Source organism: Grammomys surdaster, unplaced genomic scaffold, assembly GCF_004785775.1.
Source record: "Grammomys surdaster isolate TR1022 unplaced genomic scaffold, NIH_TR_1.0 126131, whole genome shotgun sequence".
In the NCBI taxonomy this organism is placed as follows: domain Eukaryota; kingdom Metazoa; phylum Chordata; class Mammalia; order Rodentia; family Muridae; genus Grammomys; species Grammomys surdaster.
The window spans coordinates 5,722,374-5,748,638 of record NW_021620939.1 but is presented as its reverse complement, the minus strand read 5'-3'; the positions used below and the strand labels follow the sequence as shown (position 1 = coordinate 5,748,638).

The following is a 26,265-nucleotide window of genomic DNA, read 5'->3' as shown; positions in this document are numbered from 1 at the left end:
CCTCCTTCCTTTTTCCTTCCTTCCTTCCTTCCTTCCTTCCTTCCTTCCTTCCTTCCTTTCTTCCTTCCTTCCAACCAGGTGTTGCTATCTACTACACGGGCTGGGGACAGCTACAATGATGCTGCTGATCTAGGGGCAGAATGGATGGCTCTTGCCCATTTATGAATGTCTCTGTAGCTCCTGAGGGCCCCTCCCCACCTACTGTCCTTGGAGTGAGCAGGGGTCTGATTGCTTTATCAGGCTAGCCTGGCAGGTCTTACTTACCATGCATGGAAACCCAGCGCCTGAGAGCTGCTACCTCCCTGAGTGTAAGTGGGAAGATGGAGGCCCGGAGCAGGCAGAGAAATATTTAAGATCTGGGCAGAGCAGGGACTCCAGCCTTCCCCCGTCTGCAGCTGCCTCTGTGCTATACCCCCACCCCCCACCAGATCCTGCAGCCCACCTAGTGGCAGACTCAACCAACAAGCCACTGTTCTGACCTGGTACTCACTCCACCATCCACAGACAAGCAGGGGACCAAGAGGAATGAGAAAACTCCAGGCTCTGCAGGAGGGAGAGGCAGGACAGCCTAGGGTCTGCCAGGTCACTTTGCACGCAGCCAAACCCAATTACAACTGTCACGGCTGCCCACAGCCCCACAGCACAGCCTGCTGCTGATTTTCCTGCTGGAATTCAGGGATTCAAGTGCTCTGTGAGAGTGAGGGATGGAACACTGCCTTCAGTCAAGGCCACTCCACCCTGCCTTTCCTTAATGTTCTCAAGCTCCCAACACACTGGCCTACCTTCAGGGCCTGGACCTTCCTGTCCAGCAAACTCTCAATGTCCCCTGCCACCTTCTCCACCAATTTCTGTGGTTCATTCTCCTGCACTTCAAACAGGTTCCGATTGTCCTTGTAGATCTAGAAGGAAGCAGAGGTTAAAGGTGAGGCCAGAGGGGTCCATCACTCCCATGCCATGGCCTCATCTACTCGCTGCATGCATATCTCAGTCCAGCCCTTACCCCTGTAGGACACTGGTTTTAGCCCCAACAAACACAGAAGCCAGGGCCTTCATGATCTCAGGGGAAGGAAACACAGGACTGGGCTCTATAGCTTACATCTGGGCTGAGGGTCCAGTGTAGGCTAGGTGGTGGCCAGTGTTGGTGGTTGATGGGAAGTTTACCTTGTCTGGGCCTCAGGGGCCATGACTTGCACCCACTGTGTGCTATGAGCAGCAGTGGGGAAGGACAGGCCGGATGGGAGGCAGAAGGCAGGGTGTGTGGTGATCGAGGTGGAGCCGAGAAGCATATATCATAAACCACATCCCAGCATGAGGATATTCTCACACCCACACATATGTACATATCTACGGAAGTATCTCTTATGTGTGCACACTCACAGCTCTCCCCCACATAGCCCCAGGCAGCTGTGCTCCTCTTGTGGGTGCTGCCCCAGGCCATTTGCAGAAACTATGGAGCATTCTAGAAGCCCCTGGGGCTCCTCTGCCATTCAAGGCACAGAATATTGATGGAGACCGGGTAGGGAGAATTAATCTGCCCATTCTCCTTCCTTAGGAGGCACAGTCTCAGTACACATGCACGTGTTGGTGTAAATTGATGGCTAGTATGTGACATGGCCTGACACTGCCACCTGTGTGCACATGCCAGTGTGTGGGCCAGGCTGGGTCCTCTAGATGCAGCCTGGGAGGCTGTATGTGAACCCCAGAGGCAGATTTCTGCAGGCATCTTTGTTCATGCTTGGGGTCTTGGGTCTGTGCATGCATATGTATGCGTTTAACACCTGAGAGTGTCTTCAAGCCTGATCTGGTCCATGCCCCTATTTAAACAATCCCAGGAAGTCTGTACCCCAAGTTGGCTCCTTCACCACTACAGGTCATAGACCCAGCTACCATGACAGAGCCTTGCCACCAGGCTATGCAGAGGTGGGGGCATGTGGAGACAGGAAGAATTGGTGGTGAGGGGCAATAAGGAGGTGACGGAGGCACCTGATGAGAAACAGGCAGGCAGGGAGCGATAAGGTCAAGAGTGACAGAAGACGTGCCGAGATAAGGACTCTGCCATCTGACAAGAGGAAGGGCTGGGGGCTGGGGGGGGGCTGCCAGAGCCTCAGCTCTGCTGCCTGCCTAGTGCCTGGCAGTGCAAGGGTTAAGCAACACAGAAAGCAGGCTCAGGCAATCTTCTCCTCCCGCCATCCCCATCCCTCTCTGCTTCTCTTTTCTTTTCTTTTTGTCCTTCTCTTAGAACAAAATAATTTGTGAAGTCGCTCCTTCCTACAGAGCTGTGGCAATTAGGGGGGCGAGTGGCAGGGCCTGGCTGTACAGCCAGAGAGGACTGAGGCTCTGAGTGGACTCCTGGGCAGGTTGTTGCGTAGACCCCATGCTCAGCCTCTGTACCAAGGTCCTCAGCTGGTCCTCTGTGATGGAGGCAGAGGAGAGGCGAGTAGAGAACCGGTACCCGAGAATCAGACAAAAGAACACAGTTCTGGACAAATGACTGAGTGACAAAGCCACACGCTCTATCCTCCCTGAAATATTCGTCTCAGGTTTGGAGGTTTCAAACACCCCCATTCCCTGCTTTGGAACATAGTCTGGTTGTATTGCAGTCAGGTCTGGGCTACACAGCTGAAGCAGCACCCAGCCTATTTGTGCCAGCAGGGGGCGCAGCTGCCTGGCTTCACCGGGGCCAAGGGATGAAGTTCCAACACATTAGATTCGATTGTCAAGGTCATTCCTAGGCTCTGAGGCTGGTCTGTGCTGGTTTCCTGAAGACTCTGTATGTCTTTTTGAAAAGCTTGGGAACCCCTTTCTCGGGCTTAGGATACACTTTGAAGTCTATGTGGCTGCTGGGTTGGGGCCAGCAGTGTGAAGAGATCTGGTGTCAGGGCCACACTTCAAGGTCCCAACAGGTGACACAAAGCTGGGAGGCTGAGGTTCTTTTAAAAATCACCGTTTCTGAATCCCCCGTGTTTGATATATCTGTGAGAATGGGAGTCCTTACAAGTCAATGAACAGCAGCACAGTTTATGTCTTTGGAACCTTGTACCCTTGCCGCCACCACTACTGTTTACTAACCAGGGCTGAGGGAGTAGTTTCAGTCCCCTACCCTGCCCCCACTCTTCTGCTAGATATGCCCCTTGAGAACTGTCAGCTCTCATTCCCAGCTAGCCAACTTCTTTCTCCTGAGTTTTACCCAAGTCCAGCCCCACACCCTCAGCTCTCTCCCTCTCTCTGTCCTTTTCCCTAACACCTCACTCTCCCACCCTGGAGGAGATAACACAGGAGCCCAGACACCAGGGAGCCACTGATAGCACACAGAGACAGCTAGCTCTTTTGCTGTCCCCCCAAGCACCGTGTCTGCGTGCAGAGGACACTCAACAAAGGCGGATGCAGGATGTCAAGCTTTGGGACATGGGTTTCATCCCTCTGCCTCTGCTTATAGATTTGTGAGCTTGCAGAGCCCTGCATGCCTCTGCCAGGCTCTCTTCCCATTCTACTTCTACCCAAGGATCTATCACAGGGTCCTTTTGCTGCCTGCCCTGGTGCCTGCATTTGAGGCCTCTTTGGACTATTGCTAGCAGGCCTCAGAAGCCATGCTGTCCCGGCTGCTCTGTCTTCTCATGAGCTCTAATTCCTGTCTGGAGTGAGGAGATGGATTGTAAGGGGTTTCTGGTGTAATGAAGACAGAATCCTAGTGGCTGCGAGAGCTGCCAGCTCAGCCAGTTCCCATTCCCAAATGAACCCCTGATACGTAGCAACTCCTGCGTGGCAGGCCCCTGGTGTCTTATACTTCCAACATTCCTCTGGGCCTGTTCCAGCTGCTTTGTTCCCTGGAAGGGCTCTGAGCTCAGTCCTGACCCCAAGGGAGAACCGAATGAGGTTCAGCAGGTGCTCCTCCTCAGCAGATAGGTCATCTTCACATTGATGTGGTCCAGGGAGCTGATTTCCAGCATGGACCCAGGAGGGAGCGAGAGAAAGTGCAGTGCTTGGACTGTGCTAGTTAGCTTCCAACACCAGCCCCTAGTCTTGGGACCAGCTGGGACATGGCAGAAAGGCCAGGGCACAGGGTGGAAGGCCTCAGCCACAGCAAGACCACATGATTGCTGGTTTCCTTGTCCCAGAGAATTATTTGGAAAAAAAAAAAAGCAATAGTTCCCATGGCAACACTGCCTCAGTGGTCCTCACCTTTATCTGAATAGCTGGTTTGATGGAAGGGGATGGAAGGAAGGTGCTGGGAGAGGGATGTGGACAAAGCCATGTAGGCACATGGGGGAGGGAAGGAGACAGTGGCAGAGGGCCTGAGGAACAGCAGGGATGGTTAAGGCAGGAGGACAACTTATCAGGTTGTACGGAGTCCCCATATCATGCGCCTCTACCATCCTCTACCATGTACTTCCAATCACATTTTTAAAAATGTGTAAGTATGTGTGCATGTGGAGGCCAGGGGCCAACATCAGGTGGCATCTTCAATGGCTTTCCACCTTATTTGGAGATGGGAGATATCTCTCACTGAACCTGGAACTCAATGATTTGACTAGACTGGCTAGCCAGCTGGTCCCAGGGGTTCTCTACTCTCTACAAGTGTCCCAGGTGTTAACAAAGGTGCTGGAGTTTAACCTCAGATCCTTGAGACATCTTCTCAGTCCCTACCTAGAGTTGTGACTTGGTAGGGGTACCTTCTTCCTTTTAGGGGTACTCTTTGGTCCTTTTGGGGATTCCAAACTTTCTGCCAAACCTCTTGCTTCCCAGGGCAGCAACATAAATGAGAAGGGAGCCTGCAGACCCTTGGATGGGAAACTTGAACACCTGCAAGACAGGAAGAGTTGGCCTCGTCCCCAAACACCAGGAACATTCAAAAAGCTGCCACAGGAGACGAAAGCCCTCAGGACAGGTGGCATGGACAGATCCCATCAGGGGTACTTTATAAAGTCCCAGAAAGGTGGTAACAGTGGGGCCCAGACCTGAGCCAGCTACTAACCTGCCCAGAGTGAGAAGATTGAGCAGGGAGAGGGAGGAGGGAAAGAGAGGATGGCTTACTCTGGAGCAGGTGCTTTGCATACTTGACCTCACTGATTCACAATGGCCCCCAGAAGACGGTCCATTCTTGTCATCCCCATTCAACAGCCAAAAGGAGGCGAAGCTCCATGCCAGAGCTAGAAACTGAACAGGGCTGGTCTGATCCAAAGCCCTCACCTTAGGGTACTTTGCAATTCTGCCTTCTGCATCAATCTCTAAACTTGAAGGTAAGACTTTTGAGAAAGGGGGTATAAGGGTTTGAAGGGATGAACTGGGAGTTTGACCAACTGGAAAGGAGTTTGGGGCAGATGCAATAATACTGAAACGTTGGGGGCAGGTGGGAAGCCAGCCACTCCAGAAGGGAGGGGGGCAGAGGACTGGCAGCCCTAGCTGGATCCTCTAACCAACCACATAACCCTGGGAGTGAAAACAGGCACACTCTTGAGGCTTCTCCGCAGTGAAGGTGAACGGGCCCTAATCTCTGGAAAATTAAATCAGAGAAAAAAATGGAACAAGAAAGATTTGATGCAGGCTTGCCTCGCTTCTGTTTGTCTCCTCAAAGGCCCAGGCTCAGCGTGGGGCCCAGCTAGGTGCTCTGGCATCCCAGCCCCCATTCAGAGCCTACTCACCCTCCCCTCCCCCCAGGGTGAGCAGCTGTTCCTAATACTTTTCTTACCACATCTCTTGGTGTCTGATATAAAACAGCCAAGGTGGGTGTCTTAACTCAGCACCTCATGTGCCCATGCTCCTAATGGGAAGAACAAGAAGTGGACCGCAAATGGCAGACGAGACCGTCTATGGAAGAGGCTCCTGGAGTCTGCCACAAAGGATCGGTGTTGCTGCCAGACTGGGCTGTGCTAGAAAGCCATAAGTGAGGGTCACAGATAGCCCAAGGCCAGCAAGGAGGTTAGAAGAGTGGACAGCAGGCAGTGACTAGTTCAGGACCCCTAAGCCAAGCACCCAGAGCCAGAGTGGAGCCTCTGGCCTCACCCCCAATAGGCTGTTTAACCAGGCTGCTATCCTCATCAAGAGCCAGGACATCCCACTAATCACCATTGACTGGGAAGAGTAATGCATGGCCACGCACCTGGAGTTCTTTCCCATGTCAGCACCTAAGACAGATCTGGTACAGGCCTCACCTTATTGAGACTAAGAGGGTGCCCCACATTAGGCACATGAAAGCCCTAATGCAGGGTGTTCTGCACTAGGTTGTTCTGTGACTGAGAACTCCCCGGGCAGCTCCAGTTGCCAGGAACAGAACTTACAGTTGGGCAAGGGCAAGGGGCCCTCAGAACACAGTCAGTGCCTGGGCATGATTGTGCACCACTCACCAGGCTTTCTCACTTGCTCACAGCTGTTGATTGCCACCATTCCATGGTGGGTTGGTTCCATGGTGGGTCAGCCATATATGGTGTATTATCACAATCAGGGCTTGTATACTGTGACATTGGTTGTCACACTGCTAACAAGTGAGTAGAGACTGCCTGGGGAACACTGTCTAGAGGCAGATGTAGCCAGGCCATTACAATCCAGTCTTGCATACAGGGGAGGACTTTCTGCTATAGGTGATACCTTTCTTGGCCCTGCCCTACCTGCGCAGCCCACATTCCTGAGGGGGCATGCCACATTGGTGACATACTCTGCCTGAGCCTGGGCAGGGGAGAAGGGCCCGGTGGCTCTCTGGTTTGGGCCCTAAGAGGCAGCTGCTAAGAGCTTTCATAGGCAAGTTCCCCCATCCCCTTCACAAAACTCAAGGAGGGGGGATAAAGTCCCTCCAACCACCCCCAGCAACGCCTCCCTGTTTTTAAAGTTAAAGTTTAGTTGACTGTCATCCATTACTGCAATTAGTACATTATGTCTAATTATGCAATTAGTGTAAAAAGTGCACTTGCCGCTGAGAATGGGAAATTACGCTGCCTCGTTACGCGTAAAATCCATGTCATAAAAAGGCTCAATCTCTTGTTTTTCAAAAGACACAAAACCCAACACAAAACAATAAACCAAAAAAAAAAAAAATCATCCCAGCTAGGCTGGGGCCAATCTAAGAAAATGTCCCTAAGGTGGCTCTAGGAAGGTCCCTCTCCCTGTACATCCTACCCTACACAGGGATAGAGGAAGTAGAGCCCATTCCTGGGTGTGGCCCTGTCTTTGCTTCTCTGAAACAAATGTGGATTTCTAAAGGGGTTTGTTTTCAGTTTGTTTCTTTTTTGAGACAGGATTCTTGCTACTTTGTAGCACAGGCTGCAGTCTAACTCCTGGTCTTGTTACTTTGGCCTCCCGAGTACTGTGAGTGTAGGCATTTATCACCTCTCAGTCCTACTCTGACTTTAAAGCCTCAGTAAACCTGATTGCCTACTGAAGCCTGGATCTCATGTGGAAAAAGTCTTGGCTTCCACCACCAACTTCCAACATGAGAAGTCCTTTCTCTAGCATTCCTAGGGCTACTGTGAACAGAGGAACATATCTCACCCCAGGAAAATTAAAGGAACTTTCTTGCATCCAAGATTCCCAAATTCCTGGAAGCATCCATTGCTTAGTGAGTAACAAGGTCCCTGTCACAGGAACTGATGCAAGCCCAGCTGTCAAGGAGGCTAAGGGCTCACACAGAGTCACCCAACACGGTGGCTTGACTCCAGGATACTACGGTTAGACAACATATTCCCATGGCCATATGCCAACGTGATACTCAAGTGTGGGGCTAAATTTTAATCTACATTCTGGCTCTCTTTGAATTGAGGGGATGTTCTGGGACAGGCAAGGGAGGAAAGAAACTTGAAAAAAATATTTTTCTTTGTTTTATGTGTATGGTGTTTTTATGTATGTCTGTGCACCATGTGAGTGTCTGGTGCCCAGAAGCCAGAAGAGAGTGATCCCCTGGAACTAGAGTTGCAGATGATTGTAAACTGTCGTGTGGGTGCTAGGAATTGAACTCAGGTCCTCTGAAAGAGGAACAAGTACTCTTAAACACCTAGCCATCTATCTCTCCAGCATTGAGAGAAGTTATGGCTCTCCCTGCTAAAAAGATAACAACCCCTCCCAAATGGCCCAGCCCATGAGGAATGGGGAGAGAAGAGAGTAGAGCTTAGTGTATTTCAATATCAAGTTCTTTTTTTTTTCTTCTGGAGTTTTCAAGATAGAGTTTCTTTGTGTAGCCTTAGCTATTTGCTCTTATAGACCAGGTTGGCCTCAAACTCAAAGAGATCCGCCTACTGCTGCCTCCTGTGTGCTGGGATTAAAGGCAGGAGCCATCACTGCCCAGCTTCAATACCAAAGCCACTCATGACCCATATCCAAGGTCACAAGCAATAATAGCTCCAGTATGGACCACTTAACACCTGCTAAGGAGGTCCTGGGTAGCATCCCTGAGCCCTTACCTCCAAGTTCCCACCACTCTTTGACTCAAAATTCTACACTGGGCCTGGAGGTATCTGATGCAGTGATATGGGAATACCCTCATGATGAATATTTGCCCGACCTCAAGGGTTGAGCAGATATGTCTTTCTGCTGCTACCACTGCCTAGATGATGTTCACAGAGCAGAGAACCTGAAACACACATCGTTAGCATCCCCAGGACATGGGCCCAACAACAGAGCCCATGCAGCTGCACTTACTGCAGTGTGCACCTTTCTGTTTGGAGTGTGCTGAGATGCCAAGAAGGTAGCTGGGGTATAGAAGGAGTGGATTCGGACCCCACTGGAGCAATACCTATTGTTTAAACTTAATATAGGGGTCCCTTGAAGCCCCAGATGGAGCTTTAGTAGCCAGAAAACCAGCTCTGACCCAGGGCAATCATATGACCAACTACCAAAGAGATTCTCAACACATTTGACTTGGGAAAATATCAGCGATTCAAGCCTGAGGTGAACCAAACTTTAGGGAAGATCCAGGGGCCCCTGCTCACACTCCCCTCCCTGAGCTGGGAGCTGCCGGCTGTCGAGGCAGCTGGGAGCGAAGCTGTGCCCAGCATACCAGCTGGCACGGGGGAGTGCGAGTAAACACACCCGCACTTTCCCAACTCGCAGAAGTCTCGGGTGGCGGCCGGCTGGTGTGGGTGCCCATGTTTATGAGAAACAGATTGTTTGTGTCGGCATCTGTGGCCCCTTGCCACCCACCCTGGCTGCACTCTCTCACAATGCCTTCCCATCCAGTTGGCTCGTATTTTCTTCCCACAGGAATCATATCAGCCACAGAAGGACAGTGACAGTGGTGACAAGGTCCTCTGTGCAGCCCCACGGGGCTTGGTGTATAACCCTAAGTCCCTTTAACATTCCCAGGGTTACTACTCCCATTTTACAGTTGAGAAAACCAAGGGTCTGGGAGCCAGATATATTGTCCAGACACTCCAAAGGATGCCCCCATAGCAGGGGGATTCTCTGAATCATCATCATTGCTAGCCCCTGGGTACATTGCTATTCTCTCGGCTACCAGATGAGCCACGTCTGCTCTGTACACCCTCATTCACTTGCGGGACCCTGCCTCAGCTTGCCTCTGCGTGAGGACCTTGCCGTCCGAGGAAGGAGTGAGCTTTCTTCCACTGACAGCCCTAGCAGACAGACCAGGCCCCATGCCCACCTTGCTGCTTTGTCTCTTTAACCCTTTCTCTTCTCTGCCTCATTCTTGAGGGGGGGTCTATAAAATGGACTGGAGTGAGGCCTCTCTATGACCTCTTAGGTGCAGAATGCTGGGCAGGGTCTAGGATCTGGGGTGGGCAGATGCTCAATATGCCCTTGGTGGGCTGGGGAGGGAGGCTTCTAATTATTTCATAGATCCAAGATGTGACCTCATTCAAACTGATGGCTTTGAGAAGCCCCTTAGCTGTACAGATCTCATGGGAGACAACCATTTCTCATCCCCTAAAGTGAGCAGAAATTCACCCTATAAACTCTCGCATGAGATGGGTTGGAGGTTTGGCCTGAGGCATGCTCTAGAAGCCAGAGAGCAAAGGACAGATCCTGCTTCCTCAGCCTGCGTGGCCTCCTCAGCCTGTGTGGCCTCCTCAGCCTGCATGGCCTGCATTTCACTGGGGTGATCCAGCAAAGAGGGCTTGGTGGCACAGGGGGTGAGACAGGTCCCTCAGAGACTCCAGAGTGGTTAGAAACAAACCTTGCTCAGAGAGAGTCCCCTAGTTAGGCTTCCTTGTTCATACGCCATCATAACTGGTGACAAGGCTGGCTGCTTTGTTGTCCCAAAGATGAAGAAACTGAAGTGCCACAGGGGTCAGAGTCTGTCCAAAGGTAAAAATCTCCCCATCCCTTGTACCTATGCCCTATGATTTGAATTCCAGCCCTGCTCCTTAGGAGGGACATCCATTTTCCCTCAGCCTGGCTGCTCTGAACATTCCTCAAAGCCTGATGGTCAGAATGCGGGGTCCTGGAGTCTTCCTGTAAGGTCTCCTTTCAGGGTTGCTTCCAAGGCCCTGGGTACCTACCTTCTTTGCACAGGCTGTCCTCCAAGGACCAACTTTCTGGTCTCAAAGACTATTCTTTACTGCTAAGACTTACTGCTAAAGGTGTCACCAGATAGTGACTACATCTGCTACAGCCTTTGTCATGAGAGAGGCTGCCAGGCCATGGAGCTGGCTGGGTTTGTGAAAATGTGAGATCTTCACATGGTACCAGTGGGGTGTAAAGGCAGAGACGGCAGTAAGCCTCGGTCATGGTTGTGGCTTCCTATGCTTCGTCAGGAGGTCCCTCTGTGGTAAGGCCAGCCCAGTGTTTTTGTCTCATACCTGTCTCTACAGACAGCTTCAAACATACCTGCTGGGGATGGAGAGATTTCTAAGCATTTGCTGCTCTGACCCAGGTTCAATTCCTAGCACTCATGTGGAAGCTTTAACTATCTGTAACTCCAATTCCAGGAGATCTGCTAGCCTCTTCTGACCTCCACAGGCACAAGGCATTCACATGGTATACCAATACAAATGTGGACAAAACACCCGTACATATAAAAAAATGATTAGAAATTAAGAGAAGAAAAGCACACATGCCTGAGACTATGTCACACTGTCGACTTTACCTCCTCATTCAAACCCAGCATTCAGGGAGCCATTTACAGATCCTGCTTATATCTTGTGTTTAGACTCATAGAGGACACCTGTTGCTGATGGCCCCAGGTCTGGGTAAGTCTCTGTGGATCTTCCAACCATACCTCAAGATGTGTTCTAAAGCCATCTTAAAACATGGGCAACGTTTTAAGCAGTAGGGTTTTGCAGCTTCCAGAGGGCCAGGGCTACCCGAAGGTCACAGCCCTAACGCCCCCTGTGACACACACCACTGGAGAGGCTCTTAATGATGTGGGGGACCTGGCAAGTAAAGACACGGCATAGTCAACAATGGCTTCTGAGCCGGGTCCTAGCGGCTTGGCCCCAAGTCCTCGATGCCGTTGACCACATGGCTTGAGTCTGAGGTAGCAGTAAAGCAGTGGGCACCGGAGCCAAGCTGGTGCAGCCCATGCAAAGGGTGCTAATGAGTGCATGAGGAGCACTCACACCTGATAGAAGGAGCACCCACGCCTGAGCCATGGTGCTTACTTCCTCTGTCAATATCTCCCAGCTCCGATTTTCACTTTTCTTTCTTTCCTACTCTCAGTTTATAGCTCTTCTTGAGTTTTATGTATCCTTGTAAGTGCCTTTACATCTTCCGCGGAACAAGTTGAAAACATAAAGAAACCAACAGGACCCAGACACCGGGGCCTTTTGCACATACCAAAGATATGCTGAGGACAGGCACACTTGGGGACATGAGTACACGCAGGACACACACACACACACACACACACACACACACACACACACACACACTAGGGGCACAAACCAAGAGGGGACGCACATACACACTCTCTCTCATCATTCATAGCCTTCCTAAGCCTTCACAGGAAGCTCCCTACCCTGAATCAGAAAAATGCTGGTGCCCATCACTCAAAGCTTTCCTGAGCTGGGGCCAGTGAGCTGCAGAACCCCATCTGATGGGTGTTCTCAGCAGGCTCTGCTCCTTGTCTGCACCTCCGTTTCCCTTTATTTCACTGCTGGGGGAGAGGGAGGATGCCTGACACCTGCGGCTCCAGCTTCCTTCTCTATGAATGCGAGAACTCCAGCAACCGCAGGAGCCAGCATTACCTTCTGTGGGCCTGAACAGTGTTTGCCATGCAAACCAACTGTGCAAACAGGACTGATAGCCTGGCAGCTGGCAAACACTGGCAGGCCCTCAGCCTGAATGGTCATGAACTTCTAAATAAGTAGGTACTCAGGAGAACAGATGCTATGCATGGGCTCCCATGCCATGTGGGCCACCTCCTCGCCCAGCTTTGGGGACAGCTGAAAGGGGTTGACAATTACTGCAGGAATATTGGCAGGGCCAAAGCAAACCTCCATTCTAGCCACTCACTGTGTCACATCCTCACAAGGCCCTGTTGCTGTCCCTGCTTCATAGATGGGACAATTGACACACAAAGAGTAATCGCTTCAGTGACCATGAGGTCTAACCATGCATAGAGACAGAGACCCTGGCCCAGACTCAGACCCATGTCCCCACCAACTAGTCTTCAGGAGACCACTCAACTGTCCCCTCAGCCATAGATCTTGGGCCACTTGTCCCAGGCTATGAAAGTCATGACCGTTGTGTCCTGGGTTTGCAAGTCCATCCCGTTTTAAACATCTGGTAAAGAGCTGTTCCTCAGAGAGAGAGACAGAGAGAGAGAGAGAGAGAGAGAGAGAGAGAGAGCAGAATGAATGATCAACAGAAAGCCAACCTCCTCAAAGAGTCCTTGTTCATCTGCCCGAGGTTGTTCATTTAGATATACTCAGGATTTCCACTGAAGACTTGGTCTGCTCAGTGGCTCCTCCTATGGGTATCAGGGGAATACTGCATATGTTCTAGGCTGAGACCCAGAGGGAGTGACTCTTGAAGTTCTGTTTTAGTTTTTGCTTTTTGGTTTTGTTTTTTGTTTGTTTTTTGTTTGTTTTTCCAGAGGGATTGTTCGAAAACCCAACCTCAGACAAGGCCAAGTGTCAGCTTCTGGAGGGGGTTTCAGGGTAGGGAGGGACATTTGTGTCTCCTACCTCTTGCTGAGACCTGGCATGAGTGTTTGCCAGTGCAGATTCTCTAGGGATGTAACGGGTTCTCAGGCAGACTTGGGGCTACAGGCCTGAGTGCCCACATATGCTGTGACTTAGCCCCTTCCATTTTCTCATGGCCTAGACATCTGGCAGATCTCAGCAGTGACAGAGCCTATGGCTCCCACACCCTCTGTTCAGCAACCCCCAGCTGGAGGGAGAGAGGTCTGAGCTTTTCGCTCAATCAAGGACTCTCTGAGCAAGGAGGTGGTGATGGCCACGATGCCAGGAGGACAGGAGTGGAACAAATTGCCCCAATTATGTAAGGCGGCCCCATTTCCTCCTTAGCAGGCACAGGAGAAGGGACAGCCGTGTCCTCCCTTACCTCATTCCCACGGGGCCTTCTGGGAGACCCCCTAAAGTACTCACTAAGAGATGTGCTAAGCAGGATCTGTGACCTGATCTTTCCAGGAGTGTCAGGGAAGGCTCGTGGGCTGGCCTCAGTCAATCACTCGACTTTCCTGCCTGTACTCTGGGCTGGGCTGCACCCTATACTCTTGCCTCTACCACCAGAGGACCCCAAGCTCCTCCACTTTGTAGCTGTAGTCTGTCCTGTCACACCCACAACTAGAGGACTGCCCACGACTGTTCCCTGGTCTCCCCCTGTTCTGTCCCCAGAGCCAGGGTAAGAGATAGAGCATCTGTGTCCTCTGCATGGCCTATAGACTGTCCTGCCCCCAGCCTGAGCTACAGTTACCATTTCCCACCCTAGGAAGAGATGTCCCAAGCTGGAGTCCCAAGGTGGTGACCACAGCTCTGACTCTTTGCCCCTCCCCAGCATAACCTAGGCAGTCCCTGCATAGGTCCCTCTGCCAGTTAGACCTGGTGTATTCTGCCCTGGAGGATGTCATGCAAAGCAGGCTGGGAAACACTTCCTACACAGTGCCTTCTCAGCAAGGCTCAATGGAGCTCAGGCTATCCGCTCTTTATGGTTATACTCCTGGCAGGTTTAGGGCTGCTAAACTGCAAATTTATTTCCACCATAAACCCAGATAATGGAGGAGCCAGTGTGTGCGTGTGTGTGTGTGTGTTCCCTCCCACGCCTGCGCACTTGCACGTAAGCATGGCTATTACACATATGTTGAATGCACACCATGTGGGTGGTACCTAGCAGTATATACACTCATGTGTGTACATTAGGAGAGTGATGATGTTCCAATGGGCAGTGCATGTCAAATGTCCCCTTAATGTGTGTCTTCAAGTACTTGGAAGAACCATTATGCATGTCTCTAGATACACATGTGTCCTGGGGGGAGGGTCTGTATTCAGGGTCATATGTGCATGCTGGGAAAAACGTCTGTGACTGACAGGCAAGGAATCTTTCCTTCTGTGGACAAAGCCTCATGTCCTGGAGTCTTTCTGCTCAAACCCAGGAGGTCTCTTTCCTTTTCTCTCTTTGTCTTAGAGACTAGAGCTCTTCCTTTGCCACATGTTCAGGCCCAGGTAACCCAGAATCTCCCACTAAGGAGCCAGGCTGCAGAAGGGCCCTATCACAGAAACTCAAGGGCAGGACACAATAAAGAACCTGTTAGACAAAGCATCCTCCCTACCACCCCCCTTTCCAGCAAGAGTATCTAGAAACATCATGGAAATGGTTGACTGCCTGCTGGTGGTGGGCTAGAGAAAACCACCTTTCTCTGAACACTATAGTTAAGGACTGTTTCCCCCAAAGCAGGGCCCTCTCTAGTCCACAGCTTAGAAGGGGCTCCCGTCTCAATTGCAGATGTCACTGAACCCCATGTGTAGGCTTGTTAGACTTCAGACTGTACTTTTAAGGGCTCTGATGCATCACTGAGGGGCCTTGAGTCCGATTAAGATAAAGTCCCCACTCACTCATGAAGAGCCTGCAGCGCAATGAGCCCTGATGACGACATCGGAGACAAGCAGGTAGACACACAGGCAAGTAGGCAGGCAGGAGAAGGGCAGCAGGAATCAGGTCCATATGCTGCTAGTGCCCAGCTAATGGGCTAACAAATTAGTGGGTCTCCCCTCTAAAAGGTGATGAATGAGCAGCAGCCAGGAGAGCTGGGGGATGGGCCACCTCCCTCACAGCATGCCTTAGGCTCAGCCTTGTCTAGTATCTCTGGGTACCCCAGTTCTGACACGCTGAGAAGGATATGACTTCTGGGTAGAGGCTGACTATAGGCTGTAGGCAAGTAGAAGGCAGAAAGGGCAGCCCAGTCCAGGATGTGGACCTGCAGAATTGAAGGAAGGCTCTATCTGTGGTCCTGCTGTCTGAAGGGCACCTTTAAGAAGGAGGAGTAGGGAGAAACACAGCCCTCTTCAGACCCTCTTTGGATTGCTTCCCACACACACTGTGGCCTCTTGGCCTTGAAGGGGAACTCGAGCAGGGACTTGGGAGGCCAGTCCCAAGTCATGCTCTCCACACTTGCTACATGGCACCTTGGACTCGGGACCTGGAGGACTAGGGAGAGCCTTGATTCTGGATCCTGTGGGTCTGCTCATGCCCTGGAGCTGCTTCCCCTATACAATGACAGGGCTGTAGCCTCTCAAGTGCATGGGCCACAAAGGAGACATGGAGTCGGAGCCACAGGCTGCATGGAGTTGAAAGAACGACTTCCAGAGATATTAAGTCTACATGCAGAAGGTGGTCCAGCAGAAGCAGACCCTCTGGTCTTATCTAGTCTTCTTTGATTGATAGTTGGGCTGAATGGTCCCTTCTAACTTGAGGGCCTGTGTCTTCCTTTATGTACCTGAAATGAGTGGGACTTAACACATTCTGTGATAGGAGACAATAAGGGTCCTTTTGAGAGCCTCTGGCCAAGGAAGGGAGCCTCAACCCAGGACCCAGGCTGTCCATGGGCTCCTTGTGCAAACAGCCCCAAGCCCCTGCCTGCACCCTCACCTTCTGCCTGCCTGCCCGCCCTCCACCCTCCCCGTGTAAACAGATCCCGCCTGCACTCTCTCCCAGGGGCTGCTAATTCCTCACCAGAACTGCTCGGACGTGAAATTGGAGTGAGACAATGTGTGTTTAAGGAAATGAATCTCGAATCTTAAGAGGCTCGGGGAGCCCGCCCTGCACCCCCATCACCTCACCCACCCACCCACCCAGAGCTGGGAAAGGCATACTTGGCATCGTGGAAGAGAAAGGCGGAGGTGACATCCAGTGCCAAATTAACAGCCGCCACAGCCAAATATTGTACTTGCCTCCAATTTTCTTTTATTTTTTGAAAGAAAAGGCTTTTACAAAGTGAGAGAGGCTGTTGGAACACTAAGGCTGATGACGGTTTTTAACTGGCATGTCGTCCGCGCATGCCCAGCTCAGAGCCTTCCTTTTCTCTAGCATGCCAAGGTTTCCCTACGCTCAGCCACACCCATAAGGCACGAGTCCTTCTGTTCCCACCCTTCTACACCAGCCATAGGCCGATGCTGCAGAGATACACAGCCAGTGTGCCAAACATGGACATGGGATGTACCTGTGAGCCATCTTCAGGCCTGCATAGGGCTCTTTCAAACAAGGAATACACCTAGGGTGCTTGGATCTGCCTTGTTCACAAGGCTTCAACCAAAGGAACCCATCCATGGCCTTAGCAAGGGCTCTTTGACCAATCCTGGGTAGCCTTCAGTGTCTTTACCACGGACAGTCACCTGTCTGTGGTGGCCTTGTCACAATTGTTCTTCTCCTTACCAGGGGCTCTTTCTAAGCTTAGCTCCCCAGTTGCCTAACGATCTTTTACTCTTTGGTCACCTTGTTGAGTAAACGTCACTAGTGCCAGTCCAGCCTGCCCCCATCTGCCATTAATTAATTAACCCACTGAAAACAGGCTGCACAGACTTCTCCACTAGCCCAGTACATAACACTATTTCCTTCCCAGACTCCTTGCCTGAAGACTCAGAAAACTTTTTCTTTGAGTCAGGGTCTTTCTTTATAGCCCAGGCCGTCAGGAAGTCACCACTCTATCTGCCTCCCAGTTAATGAGATTACGGTTCTTCAGACAACTTTGCCTTTATTGGCAAGGCAGACTTGACTCATGTCTCCCATTTCCTCAGACCCAGATTGCCCTTGGCGTTGGTTTGCCTGGATAACGATACTCCCAGCCAGACTGCCAACAAAGCTCAGCCCTGACCCATGTGTGTGCAGTCCAGAGCTCACACCATGCTCCAGTACCACTCTCGGCTCTCACTGTATCCTGGGAACTGGAGGTGTGGCAGTGCCCTGCTGAAATGTGTGCCACTGCCTGAGAGGACCCTAGGGGCTTGCCTGAAGGCTCAGAGAGCTAGCGAGGAACAATCCAGAACGTGGGTAGGAGTTACATGTCAGGTCAAGTTCTTCTTGTCCGCCCTCTCTGCCCCCAGCTATGCCAGGGGCGTCGCTGCTGAGCACTTCCCTGGGAGTTCACGCATATGTAGAAGGGATCAGCCCCCTATGCTCTGGTTAATAAAAGAAAGGACAAAGGCTTGGTCCCCCTGGCCTCAGCTGGGGACATCTCTGAGGGCTCAGTCCATTCTAGGTGGAACCAGTTCAGGCTTTGGTCAAGAGTACATCACAGTCAAACCCATTCAGCTACCCAATCAACCCTGCTTCATTTACCAAGTAAGTAATCCGTGCAGACCATCTCCACCTCGGGTTCTGACTCCAGGGAACTGGCCCATCGTAGCTGGTGGCAGAAGGCAGATCCTATAGTGGGCACTGTCTAACTGTCAAAGAGAACCTCACTGTGGAGGTAGGTAGGGTACTAACGATTCTGGTATGTGACAGGGACAACTGATCAAATGCTCACCCATCGTGAACAGAGGTGGGATATTACGAATGGGTGCAATATTTCAGGTGGTTGAGAGGCTCAGGGGAGTGTAATTATAAGGACGGTGGAATGGGACGCTGGTGCTGTAGGCTATTGCTGCTTTGGAGAGACAATCAAAGACTGAGTGCGGTTAATCACGAATTTAAGGTGAAATGTGAAAGTCAGAAGCCCCTTTGGCAGGATATAAAAAGACTCTCTCATCTCTTGCAGCCAGAGGCAGAGGAGCTGAGGACCAGGCACAGGGCTTAATTATAAGAGTCAAAGATCCTGAGGGGGGTTACCATCGCAATCCCACCAGGTTGGTGACACAACAGCCAGGACCCTGACTGGAGTCCTGAGTTGTGGGATGGGGGCATCTGGGTCATTGCGCTTAGGAACCTTGAGGTCCCATAAACTCTGAGCCTATAGAAGAGACACCCCACCATTCCACAAAAAGCTGAGATTTCCCATGACAGACTTGGAAAGGCCTCCTGTATCCCTGTCTAAGAGTTAATTTCCAAGGAATATGCCCCAAACAAAGGCTTTTCTCTCTTCCTTTGATCCCTCCACACATCACTTCATACCCAACACACGCTCTCTTCCATTCTCACTATCAGGCTTTGTCCATGCTTCTCACCAGAAGTATTCTCCTCTCTGTCCTAGCTGCTTCCAGAGCCTTTCTTAACAGGCTAATAGTCTGTCTATCGCACCAGGTCCTCTTAACCTCTCTGTGACATATACATGTGTATGCCTGCACGTACACATGTGCACATGCACACACAGAGTCTATAGCCTGTTACATGCTTTGGTCTCTTGACATTCAAATATCACCTGAACCGGACAGAGGCACTGGACTGCCAAACCCTTGGCCAGTCAACAGAGGCTGGAGAACTGTGGGCCGTGGGACCTCTGAGTCCCTTCCCTAGGACCATGTTTCATATCTCCCAGCCCCAAACCAAGGTCACACACCCTTCAGAGAGGTTTGATTATGAGGCCTTTGTCCAGGCAAGGAAAATAAAACTCTAAGAAGTTTATGATAGGAATTCACCAGTCCACAGTCTCAGGAAAGAGAATTGAAAGTCTATCTGATTCTGACAATGATGATGATGATGATGACAATTCTTCCTTTTCTCCTCTTTCTGTGATGAAACCTATGATTCAACCTATTCTGTGATTGACCCTATGCCCTTGTGCATGGGAGACAAGGGCTCTACCACTGAGCCATATAGCCTTAGTTCTCTCTTTACTTTGTTTTTCCTCAAAAGACAGGGTTACTCTGTGCTGCCCTTATTGTCCTGGAATTTACTTCATAGACCAGGCTGGCCTTGAACCTGGTCTTGTGCTTTACCAAGTATGTGCACCACCACGCCCACCCCTTCCCTTTGTCTCATTAAGTTGCCCAGGTTGGCCTTGAACTTGTGATTCTCTCATCTCAGCTTCCTGAGTAACTGGGATTGTAGGCCTGAGCCACCAGGTATAACAATCTTTCTGATTCTGTACCCATGTTTTGTGTAATTGCTGGTGGAGCAAGCCAGAGGGCTGTCAAGGGGGCTCGGGCACCTCAGAGGAACTAGCTTACATCGGGCTAGATGGATTTAATGGAGCAAGTCGTGGGTTTAGACAGGCAGAGGTACATGGAAAGGTGTTACAGAAAGAGGGAATTGTGAGGTGGGGGTGGGTAAGAAGCCCTGGTTTGGGGTGATGAGTCAGGGGAGAGGGTATGACCTGTGTGAAGGTCATGGTGGACACAGACAGGTTCAGGTCCTGCATCTGTCTCAGAGCCTCCTCCTTTACTGAGTCCATATCCATCCCCCCCACCCCATATCCATCCCCCCCACCCCACCCTCAGGTTCCGGTGCCTGCTCTGAATGGCCAATGAGGCCATCTGATTGGCTCATCAAGGGCAAATAATAGCTTTTGCTGAATTCAGCTGCAGCCAATCAGAGGCAATCAAGCACACAAGAGGCCTGATGGGCCATACGGGCGGGCGCACCCACAGGCACCAGAGCTGGCCCCTCTGCCTGGCTGTGGAACCCTCCCCCAACCCTCACGTGCTTGAGAACTAGGGTGGGGGGGGGGGAGGTACAGTGTCCAGGAGGTCTCAAAAAAAAAAAAAAAGAAAAAGAAAAGAAAGAAAGAGGAAGGGGCCCAGCTGGACTCCGGAGCATGATCTTGGCACCTGCTGTGCCTGAGAACAGGAAAAGCTGTAAGCTGCTGGGGGTAACTTGGGAAGAAGACACTCCCTAGCCCAGCACAAGGCAGCTTGACTCTCAGGTCCCACAGCAGCCTCCCAGTGTCACAGTGACTCCCTCGGTGTCAGTACAGAGTTCTTGCCTCTTCCCTAAGGAGAGCCGAGCCTCCAATCAGGCCCCAGGAAAGCAATTTTTCAATCTTCAACTGCAAACACTAATACCGCTGAAGCTAATTTTACAGATTTCCACTTCCAGGCCTTGCTTTTGTCCCAGAATCCCTTAGCCTGGGAGATTAGCAGTTTAGAGACTGGAAAAAAAATAAGGTATTTTAAAATTCAGCATAAAACTCTCTCTTAGACTCAGTGAGCTAAAAAAATTTTTTTTTCTTTTTAATTGGAAAAGAGCCTGTTAGTGAGGGGAGGAGCCAGGTCCAGTTTTTGCTGGCAATGGACTATTGGGGGGGGGGGAGGAAGAGGAGAAGGAGGAAGAAGAGGAGGAGGAAGAGGAGGAAGAAGAGGAGGAAGAGTGATGTTTTCGGAAACCTTGGACCATACCCTACGCTCAAATCCGCAGCTGTAGATAAGAAGAAAGAGTTGGGAGACCTGCTTGTGGAAAGCCTTTCTGGCAGCACTCTAAGGCCCTCAGCTTGAGCTGTGCATGTGCTTCCTCTGAAATCTCCCAGGATCTCCCTGATCCCAACCCAGAAGCCTTTCCAGTTGCAGAAATGGGCTTCTGGCATCAGGGCTAAGACAGGCCAGTGGCCTGCTGCCCATTTTACCAATAAGGTTGATTTCACTCCAAAACAGATCCTTTCTGGGCCTCAGTTTCCCCAATACATCGAACTTCAATGCACCTGACCATGTCCATCCAGTGCACATGAAGTTCAGAAATGTATACCCCAAGCCCCTCACCCGGGCCCTTGCCAACACAGACAGGCACAGGATGCTTTTGGCGGAACTCGTTCTACGAGTACCCCTCTATTGCATCTCTTGCAGATGAACAGCGTAATCACTCCACTCTCCGGGGGCCGCAAGCTCAGAAGCGTCCTAATGAAAAATAAATGTATTTACAGGGAGACGTCAAAGCCGCCAGGACCAGTCAAAGTAATATGCCTGCGACTGACACGTGGACTTTTATTTCTTCCCCCTCCACGCTCCAGAGCTGCTCCTGCGGCGTGGAGAGATAAATATTTTAAATAGCGACACTTTGGCAATGCATGGTTATGCAAGACAAGGAATAATTAGAAAATAAATTACTTTTTTTAAACACAGTGTTACAAACATCGGGCGCATCAGATTACTGCTTTATGCAGGCTGAGGCAGCGTGGTTTGAGGAGACCAGCGTAGCAAGGACCCCAGGGAAGATCTTAGCCTGTCCCCAAAGCCCCCAGATGGAAATGCCCCTCCCTCCCACTCTGGGAGGCTCCCAGAATTGAGCTGAAGACCACACTTGGCAGCTTCCAGAAAATCTCAGCGATGGAAAGGCTTCCTCCGGCGTCTCACCAGCAGTAGGCACGGACTAAAAATAGTTTAATCTCCTTGAAAGCAAAAGGAGCAATCAGCAAAACAGACACTCGGCCTGCATGCCCACTCCCCCTCATGCTCCGCTCCATCCATCCCAGCCTGTCCCCAGCACCAAGAATTGTCAACTTTTGACAGATTCCAGGAGGGCAGGGTTTCAAAGTCCATTCACCCTCCCACCAGTGCCGCTGTGGAGGATGTCGATCAGCCACCAGCCAGTACCTCCTCTTGTCATCAGCCCAGAACATTATGTGTGGTTTAAAATTCGAGACACCCTAGGAAAGAATCAGGGCATGTACTGTTAACCTGGCTTTCTAGGTGAAGAAACTGAGGCACGGAGGGATGCATTCACCAGAGAAGGGCCTGTGCAAAGGCAAAGGGCTTGGCAGACAGGAGGTGGTGGCTTTTAATAAGCGCTGAACCAAAGTCTCCATGGTTAGTTCCCACAAAACAGAGGGCAAGAAAAGGCAAGGGCTTATTGGGTGGGGGAGGGGAGAAGTTCACAGGATGGGTCAGCTCTCTTCACGGCTGAACGCATCTGTCACACAGATGTATCTTACCTACAGCGACTAGCACAACAGTTTGACTACATCATTTTCACCCATTGACCTGGGATGCGATCTGGATCTAGTGTTCTGGTCCCAGCTTGCTGTGTGACTGAGAGCCTGTCTTGACCCTCTCTGGACCCCAATTCCCCAGAAGGATAGTTCTCCAATGACGTGCCAGGATTCATCAGGACTCCTGCTAGCCTCCTAGGCCTGCTCCTACATCTGTCTCTCCTCACACAGTCCCACCTATTTTGACTTTGTCCACCTGTCCTTCCTTCACAGCTAAATACCCCACACCAGGAGCATAGAACACAGCAGTGGCTTCTACATCACCACCCAATTTTGCAGGAGAAAAAACAAAACCAGGAAGAGAATGTTCAGATACCCCCAATCTACCAAGAAGTCAGAATAGGCGCAGCACAGTAGAGCCTGGCCTCTCATCCTAACCCTACACTTCCACGACAGCCTCCTCCAGAATGTCATTGCTGGGCTGGGGAAGTCACTCAGTGCTGGAGCACTTGTGTAGCACAGATGAGGTTTTATTCCCAGTGAGACACACACACACACACACACACACACACACACACACACAGAGGCATGCACACACCCTCAACAAACAACACTCAGCCCTGCCTCTTTAGAGGTCTAAAATGCTTCTGTCCCTTCTTCCATCCTTTACAGAATAAAGCTAGGACAAAAAGCAATAAAGTTTGCTCTGTCAGGTGGTCCTGCCAGCCTAGCCTCTGAAAATGCCATCAGAGAAATTGGAAGCGAAGGCTCTTTTCCTCCTAAACATCTTTCCTTGTAACCAGCAGTTGCCTGCAAAAACTCGTTCCATTATCTTAGCTCTGAGCTTTCCAAGAACAGCCTGTGGCTCCACCTAGCCGGCCCAGCCCACTGGGTGAGAGAGAGGACTGTCTCCCATTGGTTCCTGGAACCCTCTACCTTGCTCCCACTTGCCCTTGTGTGGTGGGTGCTCCAGTTTAGCTGTGTCTTCAGCTCTCACCTCTGTAGTGCCATGCCCCTCTGGACTGCCTCAAAACACTTGTAGCTCGGTTCTCTTACCTGAGACAGCATCACCTCCTTCCTTGTCTCAACATGGTTCCAAGGGCTGAGACAACCTTCCCTTTTACAGATGAGGAAACTCAGGCCTGTGTCATCATCTGAATTGAGTGGCTGATGTTGGTTGGACTGCCCTTAAGACCCTATCCAGCCTCGCTTCTTCAGCTTCCAGGTGAGCTCAGTTTCAACAGGCAGAGCTGGCAATGGGGAAGGCTCCCGGGAGGACAGAACTGTTCAGATAAGGGATGGCTCTGGGTGGGGCTCAGAGAATCAGGACGCACTGAAAAATAGAACCCGTCCTGGGTTGCTCAGAATCAGCTGAGGCTTTGGTCAGTACCCCAGAGGGTAATGACCTCCTGGCTATGGAACCCTTATTTGCTAGGTTATAGTTACAGAGGTGTTGGGCACTTGGGGTTTCCCAAGAATAGCTGTTGACCTGCCATCCAAGGTGGAGCGTGATCTTTCAGGAAAGCCCTGCCCACTGAGTTCATGAACCAGGCCTGTCAGCGCTCTCTCTGCAAGTAGGAAACTTAGACTCAGGGTGCTGGACCATAGGTAGGGAGAAAAGCAAGTAGTCCAAATGTCTCTCTGAGGCTGGCACTGCCCTTCGCTTCTCTTTTTCCTCTCTAACCAACTTTGATCTCAGAAGCTTCAGTTTTGCCAGAACTGGGGGAATGCCAGTATTGGGGAACCCTGAGGCCCAAATAGGATATTGTAAGAATCTTCTCTGGGGTAGGGATGGGGGGACCTGCAGCCCAGGATGGCAATTTGACCAGAATTCTCTCAATGAACAAGTCCCTCCACCACACCCAGAGCTCCTGCACACAGCATTTGGTGGTACTTTGACTTAGGATCTCTAGGGTTGTGTCAGTGCCATAGTCGTGTATCACATGATCTCCTATGTCTGCTTAAAGATGTACAGAGCAAGGGACAGCCCAACATGGAGCAGAGGGAACATGTGCCTCAGAACCAGAGACCAATGTAGCACAGGGAGAGTATGCAAGATGTGCTATAAAGTCTGCTCACTGGGGCTGGACTAACAAGTGCATGTTTGTGTATGAGAACTAGGTTCCTGCTGATAGAGAAAGAATCCTCTAGAAGGAAAGAATTAAGAATGGAATTAGCCTCTGGGTTGCTATACTGGAGCCAGTTCATCGCAGCTTCACATTGAAAGATGTATTGAAGAACAGATACAGGTGTAATTATGGATGTTGTGCCAACTTAGGTGAATGATGTATGCATGTATGTATGTATGTATGTATGTATGTATGTATGTATAATTTCCTACTCCTGATCACAAAAGGGCCTAGAGGCAGTAATAACACGTAATAGCAGTAAGCACACACAGCGCCCAGATCTTAATGTCTAAGTATTCTCCAATAAATGGAGTAGTGCGGAGTCCAAGGTTGGGACAGAAAAAACACAAGATGTGCTTTGATCATCTTGTGATAACAGAAATTAAAATAAGGGCTCATGTGAGGATAAGGGCACTCCCAAAGAGCGCTGGTGCCTAACGAGCTCCAGAGTGAGAGCAATCTGCACAATAAAACTATTAACAAAGCTGCGTAGTAATGGCACTGGTGTGTGCCTTTAAGGCAGGCAGGTCTCTGAGTCTGAGGCCAGCCTGGTCTACAGAGTGTGTTCTGGGACAGCCAGGGGTACACAGAGAAACCCTGTCTCAAGAAACAAACAAACACCAAAACCGAAACCTAATACCGATACTATTGAGTCGTATCTATAGACTCCAAAGAGCATTCAGGAGTCCACACTGAAATAAATAATTGAGAAAATAAACAGAGGAAAGGAGACAGCTCTTCCTTACAGAAGAATCCCCGCTAATACATGCAGAAGGAATAAGAGACGTAGAGACGAGCCATCTGAGCACTCCAGTAATAACCGCTGCAGGCAAGCCGCAGCGACGGGATACTAAAGCTGACAGGCGGAAGTTTGAGAGAAATGGGATATTTGCACAGCCTCAAAGTATGTCCTCCAAGAAAGGTTTTTAAAATTATAAATGAAAAAACCAGCAAGTTTGCTATGGGGGAAGCACACATATACCCCATAACCAAGAGACCAAGAATAACACCACCAGTACCAAGACAGCCTGACACCATGCAGCCCTAGCACAGCATGCTAAAAAGGACACACGTCTCGGTTCTTCTTTAAAATGTAGTTCCTCAGTCTAACCATGATGACTCTTCAGAGGGAAAAAATAGGAGGGGGAGCTAAATAAAATGACTGAGGAATAGGTTTTTGTTTTGTTTTTCTTAGGTGACGATAATATTATTGAATTATAACCAATGATAGGTTTTGCTATGTAGCCTAGGTTGGCCTCCAAATCCCCATTCTCCAGCCTCAGCTTATCAAATGTGGGGATTGCAGGTGTGAGTTACCACACCTAGCTTAGGCCAGTATATATATATATATGTATATGTATGTGTATGTGTATGTGTATGTGTATGTGTATGTGTATGTGTATGTGTATGTGTATATGTATGTATGTATATATGTATACATATATATGTATACATATATACATACATATATATATATATGTGTATATATATATATGTGTGTGTGTGTGTGTGTGCCTGTGTGTGTGTGTGTGTGAAAACAGGGGCTAGAGAGATGGCTCAGTGGTTAAGTCCTTTTTCAGAGGACTTGGATTCCATTCCCAACACCTGCATGGCGGCTCACAACCATCATAACTCCAGTTCTAGGGGATCCCATGCTCTCCTCTGATCTCCACAGGCACCAAGAACACACATAGTGCCCATACATACACGTAAGTAGAAACCTCCAGACACACACATTTTTTTTTAAGTATTAAGATAAAGAAGAATAGGCTGGAGAGATGGCTCAGCAGTTAAGAGCACTGGCTGCTCTTCCAGAGGTCCTGAGTTCAATTCCCAGCACCCACATGGCAGCTCACACCTGTCCACAACTCTAGTACCAGGGCATCTGATGCCCTCACATGGACATACATGCAGGCAAGACACCAGTGCACTTGAAGTAAAAATAAATAAATTAAAAAAAAAAAACAAGGAAGGTCAAGTAAAGATGTAGAATCTGCTGCAGAT

At 50.3% G+C, this 26,265-nt stretch overlaps 1 protein-coding gene across 6 annotated transcripts in view; it reads right to left on the bottom strand.

The window, feature by feature from the left end:
• Positions 1-26,265, bottom strand: part of Cacna2d2 (calcium voltage-gated channel auxiliary subunit alpha2delta 2) — a 129,593-nt gene that overhangs the window by 64,421 nt on the left and 38,907 nt on the right. For all 6 annotated transcript variants that reach the window (XM_028756600.1, XM_028756601.1, XM_028756596.1 and 3 more), the window contains exon 3: positions 783-899. In XM_028756600.1, the coding sequence (XP_028612433.1) occupies positions 783-899 (117 nt within the window). The remainder of the gene's footprint in view (positions 1-782; positions 900-26,265) is intronic.